At 42.4% G+C, this 16,996-nt stretch overlaps 1 protein-coding gene across 3 annotated transcripts in view; it reads left to right on the top strand.

Moving 5' to 3' along the window:
* SLC1A2 (solute carrier family 1 member 2) overlaps nucleotides 1-16,996 on the top strand; it is a 220,645-nt gene that overhangs the window by 94,972 nt on the left and 108,677 nt on the right. For all 3 annotated transcript variants that reach the window (XR_006353653.1, XM_043973243.1, XM_043973242.1), the window contains exon 2: nucleotides 11,703-11,842. Coding sequence is in view for 2 of the 3 variants with exons in the window: in XM_043973242.1 (XP_043829177.1) it covers nucleotides 11,703-11,842 (140 nt within the window). In the remaining variant the exon portion in view is untranslated. The remainder of the gene's footprint in view (nucleotides 1-11,702; nucleotides 11,843-16,996) is intronic.

A 16,996-nucleotide genomic window follows, 5' to 3' on the forward strand; every position in this document is an offset into this window, starting at 1 on the left:
GTAGATTGTGAGCTCCTTGGAAGAAGAAACTAATTTGTTTTGTTTTGTTTTTTTTCTTCTAACCTTTATTTGCATACTCAGTGATTAGCATAGTGCCCCGAATAGAGTAAGCACTTAGTTGATGTTTATTGATTGACTGAAGACAATATGAATGTTAAGTAAAACACAGGCTCTCTCTTGGTCTCCTTTTTCAGGAATATAATGTTCTGGTTCCTTTAAATTACCTTAGGATCTTGAATGATATAATTCACTAATGGAAGAAAACTCCAGCCCCAACAGGGAACTCATAACACACTTACAAGTTAACTAGGGTCCAACGGTTATTCTATACATAGCCCTTGGATTGGAACGTCTCCAGTCCAGCCCCTCAGGCAGGAAGTGGGGTTGATGACCCAATACATTATTCTGCCACTTTGGGATGTTTGGGGGGTTGTGGTCCTACTGGAAAAGCCATAAAAAGCCCGTAAAAAAAAAAAAAACAACCCAAAACCCAGACCCTGACCATTTGTACTCACTGGACTTATTGGTTGCTCTTGGCAGGGATATCGGATGGTAGGATGGAGTTCTGGCCACTTTCCAGTGTAAGAAACACCACACTCCCATCGCACTCTGTTTAGATTTTTATTTTCTCTTCTGAGACACTTGCTAATGGGGACGGGGAAGCACTTTGCAGCTTTTTGAGAATTTCCAGTTGAGGGCTGGACAGATTTCCATAGGGAGCAAAAGCAGTAGGACCAGAAAGATCCAGCCATGCCTGCAGATATTTTGGGAGGAAAAAAAAGTGAACTTTACAAGTAATGTGGTTTCTGATCTGGTAAAAACTGAAGGACGGGAAGTGGGTCAATTTGCCCATCCAATGAAGAAATCGATCTCTAGTTAATATAGTGATTTCATCCAAATAAATCCTCCTCACTACAACTTTTGAACTGCACTCCATACTTGGGAGGGCTTTTATTACGTTTGTGTGGGCATTTCCTCTCTTGATGTGCATCGAGATCCCTCCACACCTTAGAAGACATTGTGCATGACTTCTTATGGCTGAAAAATTAACCACAAAGTAAAGAACATTTTTTTTTCTTTAGATCATAGACTTAGAAGAGATCTTAGGAATCTAAGACTTGGAATCCAGCCCCCTCATTTTACAGATGGGGTAGCTGGAGACAAAGGGGATTAAGTGATTTGCCTATGCTCGCACAGATAGTATATACACATCAGAGGTTGCATTTGAATCCCAAACCCCTCACTCCAGAGCCACTGTTCTTCCTCTGTACCACATGAGATTAACTACCAATTTTCTCTTTAAAAAGATATGTAAGGGGCAGCTAGGTGGCACAGTGGATAAAACACTGGCCCTGGATTCAGGAGGACCTGAGTTCAAATCTGACCGCAGGTACTTGACACACTTACTAGCTGTGTGACCCTGGGCGAGTCACTTAACCCTCATTGCCCCGCAAAAAAAAAAATAATAATAATAATATATAAAGATATATATCCATCATAAAACATCTTTATAATACTCTTTCACAATAGAAAGGAATTGAAATCCCTTGTCAAATAAAAACAACAAACTATTAGTATAAGAAAAATCCATTCTTTGTTTAATCAGCTCTTTCATGGTTCAATTATAAGATCCTGTATCAAGAGGTGGAAGGGACCTTGGAGATTGTTTAATAGAATCACTTTATTTTATAAATGGAAAAACCAAAGCCCAGAGAGGGTAAGTAAATTGTACAGTTATGGCAGAGAGCTAGAAAGGTACTTGGAGCCCGTTCTTGCACTCCCTTCATTTTATTAATAAAGAAACTGAGACCCAGAAAGGTTGGGAGCTGTCCAAGGTGTCAGAGACAGTCAGTAGCAAAGCTCGGATTTGAACCCGGGTCTTCTAATTTCTAAACCCAGAGCTTGCTTATTCTACTGCTGAGAAACAGACCTCTCTTGGCTGGATGGCTCAGTTTAGGTCTTTTGCAAGGACTATACATTAGCATATCAAAGTCACTTTTTAAAGAACAAATTGATCATTAAGCAATGATTATTATTAGATGTCCCAATCAAACTTCCACACACCAAGCGGTAAAGAATAAAAACATTAAAGTTAAGACAAATGAAGACCCTAAGTATGTCCCTACATGTCCTAACTTGTCATCTCTGGCATTAGACTGTAAACTCCTTGAGGGCAAGGGCTGTTTTTGCCTTTCCTTTTTTTAAATTGTTATTTATTTTTTTAAAATAAAAGTATTTTATTATTTTCCAGTTACATATAGAGATAGCTTTCTGTTTTTTCCTTTCCTTTTTTTAAATTGTTATTTATTTTTTTTTAAATAAAAGTATTTTATTATTTTCCAGTTACATATAGAGATAGCTTTCTGTTTTTGCCTTTCCTTTTTTTAAATTGTTATTTATTTTTTTAAAATAAAAGTATTTTATTATTTTCCAGTTACATATAGAGATAGCTTTCCGCTTTTGCCTTTCCTTTTTTTAAATTGTTATTTATTTTTTTAAAATAAAAGTATTTTATTATTTTCCAGTTACATATAGAGATAGCTTTCCGTTTTTGCCTTTCCTTTTTTTAAATTGTTATTTATTTTTTTTAAATAAAAGTATTTTATTATTTTCCAGTTACATATAGAGATAGCTTTCAGCATTTGTTTACATAAGATTTCAAATTTCAAATTTTTCTTCCCCCCTCCCCCAACAGCAGGCAATCTGATATGTTTATATATAGATATAGATATATAGACATAGATATATAGATATATGTTTATATATATACACGCATATACACATACATAACAACATTACACATATTTCTGCATCAGTCATGCCATAAGAGAAGAATCAGAGCTTTGCCTTTCTTTTTATGCCTTCCACTAAGCAAAGTGTCTGGCACATGTTGTTGATCTGTTTCAGTTGTGTCCAACTCTTTGCGAGGGCATTTGGAGTTTTCTTGGCAGAAATAGTGGAGTGGTTGGCCATTTCCTTCTCCAGCTCATTTTACATTTGAGGTATATTTGGGTTTAGACCACGCTCTTGACCCCTACTGATTACCTTCCTTTTGTTCTCTCTTTTCCCTAGTCCATGCTTTTTCCTAGTCTTCCTAGTTCCATCATTTAATCTGTGGTTTAATATGGGGCTTCTCCTGTGTGTCAGAACAAGAAGTCAGGAGCATGGAGGAGTCAGATGCCCAGGCAAACAAGGGTTAAGTGACTTGCCAAGGGCGCAAAGCTAGTTAGAGTAAGGACAGATTTGAACCCAGGTTTTCCTGACTCTGGGCTCAACACTATCCACCTACCTGCTTCCTGCCATACAGTGAATGAGACTTGCATACAGGTAGTAAAAGGCAAACCCGGGCTCCTTTTCTCCAAATCCCATACTCTTTCTATCACTTTTCATTGATGCATATGAACAATAAAATGAACCAGGTTCAGTTTGGAATAGCTCTAATGTGTAGAAAGTTTCTTGGGAATTTCTGCAGCCTGTCTTCTTAAAGCAGGAATAGTTTAAGGAGAACAGTTTGATTGGGGAACAGAATGATTGGAATCCAAGGATAATAGAATAGAAAGAGATCTACTAGGACTTGAGGGTTCCAACTCTTCCTTTGACATTGGGTGACCTTGGGTCTCACCTTTTACCTGGACTTTAGTTTCCTTATTTGCAAATTAAGGGTGTTGGGTTACATGACCACTAAAGCCCCTTCCATCATCACGTGAACAGCTTTCTAAAGGGTGAAGGTAACTACCAAGCGCTACACCATTCCTACACCTTACTACACCATGCTAAAGACTCAGCTCCGATGCATAGAACTGGAGGACAGTCACTAAAAAGAAGAGGATGTATCCCTTTTCTTTCCCTCCAAAGTCCTTCAGGCTCTTGGTTTGGGCTGAGAATTTGCTGTTGGGTGGCAAATCACCATCTTCAAAGACTATTGCTTAGACTTGTTGGCTCCAGAGGGTAGAAGTGGGAGGTAGATTCAGGCTTGAGATAAAGGAGAACTTTCTAATGACTAAATGTATCCCAAAGTCTTCAGAAGTTGGGGCTTCTCCCCTCCCTCCTCTCCTCACTCCTGGTAGCTGGTGTCAGATGGGATACAGCACTGAGCCTGGAGTCAGGAAGACCTAAGCTCAAACCCAGCCTCAGATACTTACTAGCTGCATGATCCTGGACAAGTCACTTTGCCTCTATTTGCCTCAGTTTCCTCAACTGTAAAATGAGGATAACAATAGCACCTGCCTCAGAGTTGTTGTGAGGATCAAATGAGATTATATTTGTAAAAAAAAGCATTGCACACAGTACTTGGTACATACACAGTGGATACCTTTTCCTTCTCCATCTTCTCCTCTCCCTTCCTCCTTCTTTGAGGAAAGTCTGGATGCCCCCTTGGCAGATGTTAATGGAGAGAATTCTTGTGGAAGAACAGGTGTGCTTTGAAAGCCCCCTTCAGCTTGGATTCTTCAATTCCCTTTCCCACTATGGACGTATCATTGCATTATTTTGTGGTTACTCGTGTTTGTGGCACCACCCCCTACTCTGGCTATAAGCCTCATGAGGGCAGGGATCGAGTCTCACCTAAAATGTGTAGGTCTTGGAGTGTGTCCTTAATTAATGTTTGTCAAGTTAGATTTGTCAGATATGAGCTGAACAACAAAAGGGAAAAAAGTGGTGAGAGTCGGAACAGTCCAAAAGTCGGATAGCTGCCTCCAAGGAAAAGCACTCCCTCTCACTCCAGCCTTGATGACCCCTGGGCTGGGGTGCTTGTAGAGGGAATTTCTTGTTCATGTACAGACTGACTAGATGTCTTCTGAGGTTTCTTCCTATTGGGAGATTCTATGATTTCCCCACAGTGATAACCCAACACAAAATGAAACTGAGGAATTTCACACTTCAGTGAGATGGGAGAGAGAGGCATTTGGGGAGCAGGCAGGTCTTTCCAGTATCCCTGAAATCACACCTTGTAGGTGGCCTCCTCTTCTTCTCTTCCTCCTTTTCTTGCTCTTCCTCAACCCCTTTCTCTTCCTCATCTCCCTCCTCTCCTTTCTCCTGTCCTCTCTCTCTCTTTCTGTCTCTCTCTATTTCTCCTCTTCTTCTCTCCCTCCTTTTCCTCCTCCTGCAAAGGCCCTCCCTGATTGAACTCACTTTATTCTTAGTGATAATAAACTTGTGGCCAGGTTTTTTCAGCCTAATTTTGTAACAAAGTCGAGTTTTCTAAACAAGGATAGCATACTTCCTCCTGAAAGGGGGAACGGGACAGTTTTATTAGCCTTGTTTGCTTAACTCGGTGAAAGGAGAGGATTTAACTTGAGAAAAAGAATGATGGGGTGTGACTAACATACCTAGAGGGTACCAACTACTGTCTTTTTAGCTCACCATCTGCCAGGTGCAGGAAGAACTGCTAATTAACCTGCTTTTTTAGTCCTTGCCAAGGAAGGAGGGAGGATATCTTCCCTTATTGGGGGGGGGGGGGACTCCAAAGCTCTGGGGTCAAAGAGAAGGACCTCCAGACCTCCCTTTTCTTTTCAGAGCCTGGCTGGGACAAGCATGATTTCATCCAAGTTTACTGCTCCCTTCCCAAAGGTAAACACCCATTCTCTGGCTGAAGGGACGTGTTTCAAGGGTTTAGAGATTCTGGTCCTTAGATGTAATGGCAACAGAACTGACCCTCTGTGTCAAGTGACCTAGTCTGTGTCTCAAACCAGATCCGTTTTTGATGTTCTGCAGAGAGCTTGGCTGGCAGGGAGAGGACCGTGAGTCAGCAGAGGGAGCTGGGCTGGACCCAAGGACCAGCCAGGGGACTGATGGCTGCCGGGAGCACAATCTGAGGGGCCACTCTGTGCAGTCTCAAAGCAGGTGGAGAGGCCGGTGGCCCCTGACCCTACTGTCACCCTTGCTTCCCTTCCCACTCTTCAAAGTGACACTTCTGGCCTTTTGCTTCTTTCTCTTCCTCCTTTTCCTCCTCTCCTCCTTCTCCTCCTCCCCCTTCTTCCTTCTTCTCCTCCCTTCTCCTCCTTCACCTCTCCTCCTCCTCCTCCCCTTAACCCTTTTCTTCCTCCTCTCCTTCCTCTTCTTCCTCCTCTTTCTCCTCTTCCTCCTCCCCCTCCTCCTCCCTCCCTTTCCTCTCCTTCCTCCTCCTCATCTACTACTCCCCCTTCCTCCTTCTCTCCTTTCTCCTCTCCCTCCTCTTTCTTTCTACCCCCTCTTCCTTCTCCTTCTCCTCCTCCCCCTTCTTCCTCCTTCTCCCTTCTCCTCCTTCACCTCTCCTCCTCCTCCTCCCCTTAACCCTTTTCTTCCTCCTCCTCCTCCCTCTTCTCCTCCCCCTTTCTCTGCTTCTCACCCCACCCATCATCTCTTTTAGACTTCAGTCCTACTGCTTAGGAGGAGCCTCTGATGGCTCTGGCCAAGTGCACTAAGATTTACAGCTGAACAAAACTTTCTGGTGCTGTGACTAAAGCAATGGCTCTGAAATGAAAGGACCTGGGTTCAAATCGTGTCTATCTCTCTTGCTACCTATGAGTGTGGACAATTTGCTTACCGTGAGGCACCCTGTGCCTCAGTTTCCTTATCTGTAAAACAAGGGTATTGAACTAGACAGCTCCGAGGTCATTTTCAGCTTTAGGTACCTCCTACATAGAAGGTACTATCTCAGATTTCAGGAAAGATATAAAGAAACAATGGGGGTTTTGTTGTACTTATCTAATAAAGGAGAGTGGGAGGGAGGGGGAAGACTTAGTGTATACCAAGAGAGATTCCTGAAGCTATCGCTTTCAAATGCTTTTATTGATGTCTCCCCGACTCCCCAACCAAATACTTCTATCATTTACTGATATTTACCATCTTGTGAAAAGAAAAAATATTTAGACCTGTAGACAACAAAGTTCTGTCTGACAGTGTATGCACCACAGCAAACCCATGGTCTACCACCTCTCTAAAGAGGCAAAAGAAGTGCACTCCTTCATCTATTCTCCTAGACTAAGATTGGTCAGTACAGAGCTTGACTGCTGTTTAGCTGTATATTACTCCAGGGGCAGACATGGCTTTCCTGGTTCTACTTTTTCCCCACATCCATTCATATTAGCATTCCTATATTTTTCTGGGTTGGGCCTATTTGTCATTTCTTATTGCACAATCATATTCCTTCTGATGTGTGCCTTGTTGTTCAGTCATGTCTAACTCTTTGTGACCCCATTTAGGGTTGTCTTGGTGAAAATACTGGAGTGGTTTGCCATTTCCTTCTCCAGCTCATTTTACAGATTAGGAAACGGAGACAAATGGGGTTCAGTGACTAGCCCAGTGTCACACAGCTTGTAAAGTGTTAAGTGCCTGAGGCTGGATTTGAACTCAGGTCCTCCTGACTCCAGAGCTGGTGCTCTATCTCCTGCACCACCTAGTTGCCCCGTGAAATCATTTTTTTTAACAAGTATTTTGATCCCCAGTTTACATAAGAGGAAGCTGAGGTACAGAGATAGTCTGGTATCTTTTTTAGGAGCCCTAGATGTGACTATGAGGCCTGTATTTTCTACACCCCAGAACTTTCCCATCCTCGAGCTTTCAAAGGATCCAAGGATCCCAGATTTAGTCATCTAGTCTAATACCTGGTGAAGGAACTCAGGCCAAAGACATGAAGTGACTTCCCCAAGGTCATACAAGTTGCTACAGAGTGAGAATCAGGCCCTAAGTGCTCTGACTCAATCTGTCTCTCCAATAGAATCCAAGCTTCCAAAGGGTTGGAACGTAACAACAGCACCCAGGGCAGTTCCTGGCAAAAACAAAATGTTCAGTAAATCGCCATTGATTGATTGACTGATATCTACTCCCCCCTCACTCCCCCCCATGAGTGCCAGGCACCAATGTTCCCCAATTCAAAGAAAATGATGCTATTGGTACATGACCAGAGGGCAAAGTAATTAGCTTTAGTCTTTTCCTATGACATCATGCAGTACTTTTTATGTGCTAAGCACTGTCCTAGATGATTAAAAAAAATGTCCCAGTGCATGTTCCCAAGGAACATGGTATTCCACCGGATACAGCCTGTGTTGGGTGGAAAGAGTTCAATATGGACTTTGTTAAATATCACGAAGGTGGGGAGAGTGGGAAGGAGATGGATCTAGGATTTCTTTAGTGTGGAGGATGTTTTTTGACCCACAGATCAGGTCTTTTATGAGTAATAATAGCCTGGAGATGTAAGAACTGGAACCCCACCCCACCCTGAATTCAATGCCCAAGATCACAGAAGTGAGTTTAGAAGGGGTGTGTGTGTGTGCATCTAGGTAGCTTAATGCAGTGGTGTTGAACTCTATTTGACTCCACAGAACTGATAGAGGGGATCACCAACTGTACATAAGAATGGATCCCTGCGGACCACATATTGACTTAGAAAACTACAAAGTGCCATTATCTATGTTTTATTTGTATTTTAATTAATTTTATTAAATATTTCCCAGTCAAATTCTAACCTGGTCCAGGCAACTCTAGGCATCGATGAGCTTAGTTTCAGAGGGTCAAGGAGGCAGATGACTTCCTCCGAAGGACAAAAGCATGGTGAGAAATTCTAGAACCCCAGAGTTGCCAAGGAGCCTGCCAAAGTTAACAAAACAGTGGCCCCTGAAAACCCCCTGGGGGAATTCTTTAGGGAGGAGGGAAAAATCCACTCCTGTTGAAAGCTTACAGCTGTAGAAGTCTCAGCATCTCGATGCTTGTTCTCCCAGAGAATTTCCAGCATTCCTTTTCCCAACTGACAATTACCCTAATTTTTCCCAGGGTGGGGAAGTCCCCCTTCTTCACTTGCTTTTCTCCTTGAGATTCCAGGCCCCTTTCTCACTGGGGCTTTTTGGGGGCAGAGCCACGAGACCCAAACCCAATGACTGCATCCTCTCTTACATCCCAAGGCTGTGGGTCCTCGAGGTGGGGAAATTCAACGACAGTTGGGGAGATGATGGCGGGGGGGGTGGTGGTGGTGGTGGTAATTCCCACTTGCCTTTCACTGGGCAAGTCCATCAGTTGCTGGCGGATTCCCCTGGGAAACACTTTTCCCTCCATTTTTTGCCACTTCCTGGACTGAAGAAGTGAGAGAAAATTAGCATCCAGTGAGAGAAAGAGAGAGAGAGAGGGAGAGAGAGAGAGAGAGAGACAGAGAGAGAGAGACAGAGAGAGAGAGACAGAGAGAGAGAGAGAGACAGAGAGAGAGAGAGAGAGAGAGAGAGAGAGAGAGAGAGAGAGAGAGAGAGAGAGAGAGAGCTGGAGTGTTTGAGGCAGGAAATCTGGAACAGACGCTGCATCTAATAAGCCTATTATTAGAGGCTCTTGGCAGAGGGGAGGCATCGAATGCTAATAAAAAGCAGGTCTTTGGGCTCATCCACAAATAGTTTCAAACTTAGCAGCAGCCCGTGTTCCCTCTCCCCAGCCCCCTCCTCTTCCGAGCCCCAGAGAATGTTTTGCAGAATGGGTGTTGCTTGTGAACAAACTTTCAGTTAAAGAAATGAGTCACAGGACGTGGGTTAAAAAAAAAAGAAGAAGAAGAAGAAACGTGCCATTTCCCAATGGACTCAGCTGTTATAATAACGCAACAGAGAGGCTAAAGTCTGAGCAAATTGGAGCCTTGTTCAAAGTTTTCCGTTATCACAGCAGCTGCCTCACTATTCGGCATCATGCTGATGAAATCAGTCAATAAACATTTGTTAAGCACTTCTCGGCAAAGATATTGGAGTGGTTTGCTATCTGACAGATGAGGAAACTGAGGGAATTAAGGCAAACAAGGTTAAGTGACTTTTCCAGGATCACACAGTAAGTGTCTGAGGCCAGATTTGAACTCTGGTCTTCCTGACTCCATGCTCAGCGTTCTATCCACTAAGTCACCTAGCTGCCCTCGAAAACAAACTACAGACTGGATCATTTGTAGATGACCAATTGACAGAAGGTCATAGAATTAAGGGGGATAGGAAAAGACTTTTTGTAGAAGGTACGATTTTAGCTAGGACTTGAGGGAAGCCAGGGGGTGAAGATGAGGAGGCAGAGTTCAGGCATGGGGGACTGTCAGGGCTAAGGCCTGGAATCTGGAGATGGAAATGGGAAGTAAGCAGAATATGGAGGAGTCCAGTGTCCCTGGGAGGGCTGGCCTGGGACTGCTTTTGGAAAAGTTGCACATTTCAGGATGGTATTTTTCAACTTTTGCCTTGGTAGAAATCTACGAGGTGGACACTGTACATTTCAGGGTGTCAGCCCTGGCTATTGTAGCTGGAGAATGCCACCTCTGCACCTTCGCAAAGCCCTCCCCCAAGCCTGGAACCCACTCTCCCCTCTGTACTTCCTCTTGAAATCTGAGCTCCAGGGGCCCTGCCTGAAGACCCACCCACGTGTTAGGGCTTTGCAGAAACACTCTGCATAAACTTTGTTTAGATCTATCTGGGTACATTGTTTCCCTCCCGGAGACTGTGAGCTCCCAGAGAGCAGAGGATGGCTCATTTTTGTTTTTGTATCCCTAGCCCCAAGCTAAGTGGCTATTGGGGCAGCTAGCATTTTGGATAGGGCCCTGGGCCTAGAGACCTGAGGAGCTGAATTCAAATCCTGCCTCAGACAATTACTAGCTGTGTGACCCTGGATAAATCATTTGACCTGTCTGCCTCAGTTTCCTCATTTATAAAATGGGGATAATAATAATAATAATACGTGCCTCCCAGGCCTGTTGTGAGAATCAAATGAGAGAATATTTGTAAAGTGCTTAGCCCAGTGCTTGGCACATTGTAAGTGCCATATAAATGTTGTTGTTGTTGTTGTTATTATTATTATTATTATTATTATTATTATTATTAAATGAGAGAATATTTGTAAAGTCCCTGGCACATAGTAAGCACTCATTTCCTTACTTTCTTCCCTGTGCCCATATACCATGGAAGTCATTTTAAATTGAGCACCATTCATTTTATTAAAAATGTTTTTCATTTATTAAATGTTTTATTTCATTCTTTACGAAAAATTTTAATTTAAGATTTTGAGTTCCAAATTCTATCTCTCCTTCCCCTTCTCCCTCCCTAAGGTGGTAAGTAATCAGATACAGGTTATGAATGTGCAAATATGTAAAATATTACTTTATTAGTTATTTTGTATAAGAAAACTTGAATGAAAGAAAAAATGAAAGAAAGCAAAAATAGCAGCTTCAGTCTGTGTTCAATCAATATTAGTTCTTTCTCTAGAGGTGGATAGTATGCTTCATCATTAGTCCTTTGGGACTGCCTTGGATCACTGTATTGTTGTAAATAGTCGTCATTCGCAGTTCTTCATCAAACAATATTGATGTCTCTGTGCACAACGTTCTCCTGGTTCTGCTCACTTCACTATGCATCAGTCCATACAAGTCTTTCCAGTCCTTTCTGAAAGCATCCTTCTTGTCATTTCTAATAACGCAATAATATTTCATCACCATGATATACCACAGCTTGTTTAGCCATTCCCCAATTGATGGGCATTCCTTTGATTTCCAATTCTTAGCCACCACAAAAAGAGCTTCTAGAAATATTTTAAAAACAATTTTGAATGGCAGTATTGAAAGTGAGCTGGGTCCCACGGGTCAGTCGATGCCCTAGCACCTAAAGCCTCCTGGTTATATCTGGGAAGAGAGAACAAAAGAGAGAGCCTCCTCTTCCCTTTGGTACCTGTGGGCTCCCATCCCCGGTCTTCCAGGACACATCTACAATCTAATTTCTCCACTTCCCTTACAGTGCCAACAATATGCCCAAGCAAGTGGAAGTGCGGATGCATGAAAGTCACCTGAGTTCAGACGAACCCAAACGCAAAAACTTGTGCCTGAGGATATGGAACAGTCTAGGGAAGAACCTTCTGCTTTCTCTGACAGTATTTGGTATGTTCTGGATATAATCCCTCCATGTCTTATGTGTTCCAGTCTGAGGGAAAGGGGACTGATTATAGGAAGGGGAATGACTAGCCCAGAGAAAGACTAGCCATGCAACTACTAGCATCTTATAGAGCACTTGAAGGTTTGCCAAGCGCTTCATAAATATTAACCTGATTTTGTCTGCACAAGACACCCTGGAGTGGGATAGGTGTTATTAGCATGCCCATTTTACAGAGGGAGAAACTGAAGAAGGCAGAGGTAAAGTGACTTGCCCAGGGCCACACAGCTAAAAAATGTCTGTGGCTAGATTTCAATCCATGTATCATTGACTCCAGGGCCAGACCTAATAGCACCCATTTCCCAGATGAGAGAATCTATTCAGAGGATTGGAGCTGAAATACCAGCTCTGCCACTTGCTAATGTTGTGACTTAACTTCCCTGGAACTCCATTTTCTCATCAGCAAAGAGAAGAATTATGCTGGGGGGCAGCTAGGTGGCAGCTAGATGGCACAGTGGATAAAGCACCGTCCCTGGATTCAGGAGGAGCTGGGTTCAAATCCAGTATCAGATACTTGACACTAGTTGTGTGACCCTGGGCAAGTCACTTAACCCTCATTGCCCTGAAAAAGAAAAAGAAAAAATTATGCTGATGGTGGGATTCTTGCCCTTTTTGTATGTTACAGACTCTTCTGGAGTCTAGTTAAGCTTATTGAGTTCTCAGAATAATGTTTTTAAATGTAGAAAATAGATAAAGGACTTTGAAGGAAACGAATTATATTGAAACAGTTATTTATCTATCTATATGTATATACATATATTGTATACCTATATATACTGGTAACTGTATTATCACTATATTATCTATCTTTACATATACACTGATAATTGTATTTCAATAGAATTAGTTTCCTTTGTAATCCTCTGTGTTTTATAAATTTAAAAACATTATTCTGAGAAGTCTAAAAGCTTGACTATATACACACATATATGTATTTATCTGTATAAATATATATCTAGGTATCATTGTATTGTACATCATAATATATGATATCAATAATTATAAAACACATTGTGCTAATATTATATAATGTGATATCATAATGATGTGTAATTGTACAATACAATATGTAATTAGTAAGTTTATTAGGATATATAATAAAATAGTCATTATAGGATATATAATAAGTTAGGTGTAGGTGCATATATGAGTACACATGCATGCTCACTAGTGGTACACATGCACACATAGGTGCATACATGCACGCACACACTGATGTGTATACACGTGTGCATACCCACATGTGTGTGTTGCATGTGCACATGTATGTACACATACATACACATGCATCACACGTACACAGACTCCCGGTTAGAGATCCCTGCTCTAGGGACTCAAGTACAGTGTTAGTTCTCTGAGGGCAGGTACAGAATCCTTTGGGCTTTCCTTTCCCCAGAGATGGCAGAATTCCTGGAGAATAAGAATTACCACATAAATGTTAGCCTTTTGATTTTTCTCACTGGAGCAATGACTGGTGCTGAGTAGAGCCCTTTTATTCTTCTTGTTGGGTTGACTCAAAACGAATTGCTGAGAGTCTCTGCTCATAAATGAGGAAGTGGGGCTGCCCGTATCAATAGGTAGAAAAAGATATTGTCTACTTGATCTGGTTTCAGGGGTACACAAGGCTTCTCGTGACCCCAAAGATGTCCACTCACCCCCAAGCTGGCAGCCATTTTGTTCTCCCACCTGACTAACATTTATGTGTTCTTGTTTATTTGTTTGGGGTTTTTTGCACAGCAATGAGGATTAAGTGACTTGCCCAGGGTCACACAGCTAGTAACTGTCAAGTGTCTGAGGCCAGATTTGAACTCAAGTCCTCCTGAATCCATGGCTGGTGCTTTAGTCACTGTGCCACCTAGCTGCCCCCTCAGCTGACTAACATTTAACAATTTTTTAAAAAGTGTACATTAATGTTTAAAAAAATATAACAGAAGCATCTCATCCCTTTTCATGTTCCCTTCTAATATTTTTCTACTTTGAATTTTCATGTTTTGCCATTGTTATTATTGGGCTTGGGTGTGTGTGTATGTATGTATATTGTCTGATTGTAGTTAGTGTGTCTATTGCTGTGATGGTCATTCTTTCTTTATCCTCTATCTTTATTTTTTAAAAAATCCCTCAAATCTCTTTGATTCGCCATATGTGGCATTTCCTGTGCTGAAATACATTTTGCACATGTGTTAAAATGTTGGGTCGCCCAAAGGGCAATGGAAAGGCACGTGGCAGCCAGGAATAGGCCTAAGTCTGTTGTTCCCCACCAAGAATTGCCCAAGAGAACCAGAAGAAGAAATGTCGCCCTAGAGGTGAGTGGCTGGGAGGAAGAAGAGGCGGGCCAGGGGCATAAACAAGAACAAGGAACAGTCAGTGGCCAGCCCATGTACCCCATTGGTATCTACACAGTGTCCAGAGAAGTCTAGTCAGCTCCCCAGTAGGTCAGGTTCCCCTGCCCAACACCTCATGGAGGCTTCTTGGAAGGGTGTGGACAAGAATCCTGCTGGCTTAGCAGCCAGAAAAGGGTCACTATTTATCCTGTTAGAGGAAATCCCCGCCTCGATGATACCACTGACTCATTGAAGTGCCCGTAAGTGTGCACTTATTTTCACCATGGAATGACTCTTAACGACAGCTCCCCTCTCACTTAAGGATAGTCACACAGTGTCCTTTTTGAGCAATCCAAAGTCCTGTTCTTACTCATCTAGCAATGAAAGATTCCTTTACAATTTACTTTTCACTCACTACATTAATAGAAGCATGACTTAAATATATTAAAACAAGATCCTGGTGAAACTTATCCAACCCGTTGGGGGACAGCTAGGTGGCACAGTAGATAAAGCACTGGCTCTGGGGTTCAGGAGGACCTGAGTTCAAATCCGACCTCAGACACTTGACACTTACTTGCTGTGTGACCTTGGGCAAGACACTTGACCCTCATTGCCCAGCCCTCCCCCCCCCAAAAAAAAAAGGAAGGAAGGAGGGAAGGAGGGAAAGGAAGGAAGGAAGAAAGAAAGAAAAAGAAAGGAAGGAAGAAAGAAAAAGAAAGGAAGGAAGGAAGGAGGAAAAGAAAGAAAGGAAGGAAGGAAGAAAGAAAGAAATGAGGGAAGGAAGGAAAGAAAGGAGGGAAGGAGAAAGGAAGAAAGGAAGGAAGGAGAAAGGAAGGAAGGAAGAAAGAAAGAAAGAAAGAAAGAAAGAAAGAAAGAAAGAAAGAAAGAAAGAAAGTTTTATCCAACCCCCAAAAAGAAAAAGCTTAGACTTGAATAGAAAAACAATCAAAATAATATTCATGGGACTTAATTTGTGAAATACATGGTAAGAGCCTGGCATAATGCACCTTAATGGTTTGGGGGTTAATTTCTATTGATGGTCAAATCATGTCTTCATGATGTCCATATAGAGATTTTTGCTGATATTAAAGAACAAAGCCTAGACATGAGAAGGGGGTATGACTATACCAGTGTAATAGGGCTTTTACTTAGTTAAAATAAAAATTACTTTAGGATTTTGAAGTAAAACTTCAGTCAGGGTATCTCTTTATCTCTTTTCTAAGTATGGAGTCAAGAACAGGAAGGTTGAGTTTCAGCTTCCTGCTTTTTAGATATCAGAGAATTAGTTATACAAATGTAAATTTATATTCTCATGATGAGAGTCTTTTGGCTCAATCTACAAATTATGCCCCCCTCCCCCCAATTTTTTTCATCAGAGAAATAAAGGCATGGTCACCAGGAGCCCATTGTTAAGAGATGGTGGTGTTCCCTGGGAGGGATCCCAAGGTCTCATCTAGCCTTCCGCGAACAGGATATGAACATGGATGAATTTGTCACCTTGGCAAATGGGGAGTGGGGGAGCCATCTACCGAGGAAGGGGATCCTTTGAAACAAACATCTGTCCCTCCTTGGGTAACTAGGCTTGGGAACTAGGTGATCAGAGAAAGAAAGTCAGGTCTTGCTAAGCTCTGATCAGCATAGATGGGTCAGGTAGTCTTCTAGAATTGGCAGACCTGGGACCCATTCCCTCTTCTGACCCCCACCTGTGGGGCCTTGAACAAGCTACTTACCCATCACAGGTCTCAGTTCCTTCATCTGTAAAATTAAGAGGTGGCATTAGATGATCTCTGAGGTTCCATCCAGCTCTAGCTGTATGAAAATTGGTTCTTTTTCCTTTTTTTTTAATTTAATTTAATTTAATTTTTTTTTATTTTTTAGTGAGGCAATTGGGGTTAAGTGACTTGCCCAGGGTCACACAGCTAGTAAGTGTCAAGTGTCTGAGGCTAGATTTGAACTCAGGTACTCCTGACTCCAGGGCTGGTGCTCTATCCACTGCATCACCTAGCTGCCCCTCTTTTTCCATTGAGACTATTAACTGGGACTTGTCCAGTCAGCATGGATTAAGGGCCTCAGGACAAACAGCCTTGCATCAGCCCCTAGTGACTGCTGATGCTTGCTATCCCCAGAATAAGCTCTTGTATAACTTCTCCATCTGTTTCATTTCCCCCCCTAAGAAGCTCTGCCCATCTCACCCATCTGTTCTCCAGCCCTCCTGGAGCCAATCTACCCCGGGCAGCGTTGGCTGGGAGTTTGGGGAACAGATATTCAATGACCTCTCATGAACTGACCTCAGAACAGTGACATGGGTCATTGAGGACTCCTTGCATCTCTGAATAAGAGGGATTTTCCATCTTTCAGATGAAAAGGGGCATGAAGGAGACAGTAGGGGGTATGCTTAGAGGCCTTTGAACCTCTGGTTCCTCCACCTGTCAGAGTCCAGACACTCCCAGCCCACTTTGGGACTTACTACTAAAGTCAATGAGTTAGGGCTTCCTCGTCTGAGGTGGCCACAGGGGCTTTTTGGCCAGAGAGAACAGCCAGACCTTTTGGTGGTTTCTGATGTGGTCTTGGGCAGCTAACTGTAGACTCACAAGCAGTTGTTTGGGTGAAAAGTCCCAAGTCTAAGTGTTTGATTATGGTTCACAAATCTGTCAGCATTCCCTAATTGTTCCCACCCCCCTCCCGAACAACGACCTAACAATAATCAATGAACAAAAATAATCTTTTCCCAACGTTCCTCTCCATAAAATGGGATCTCTAAAAATCCCATTATATGTAAGA

This window comes from Dromiciops gliroides, chromosome 6, assembly GCF_019393635.1.
Source record: "Dromiciops gliroides isolate mDroGli1 chromosome 6, mDroGli1.pri, whole genome shotgun sequence".
In the NCBI taxonomy this organism is placed as follows: Eukaryota; Metazoa; Chordata; class Mammalia; order Microbiotheria; family Microbiotheriidae; genus Dromiciops; species Dromiciops gliroides.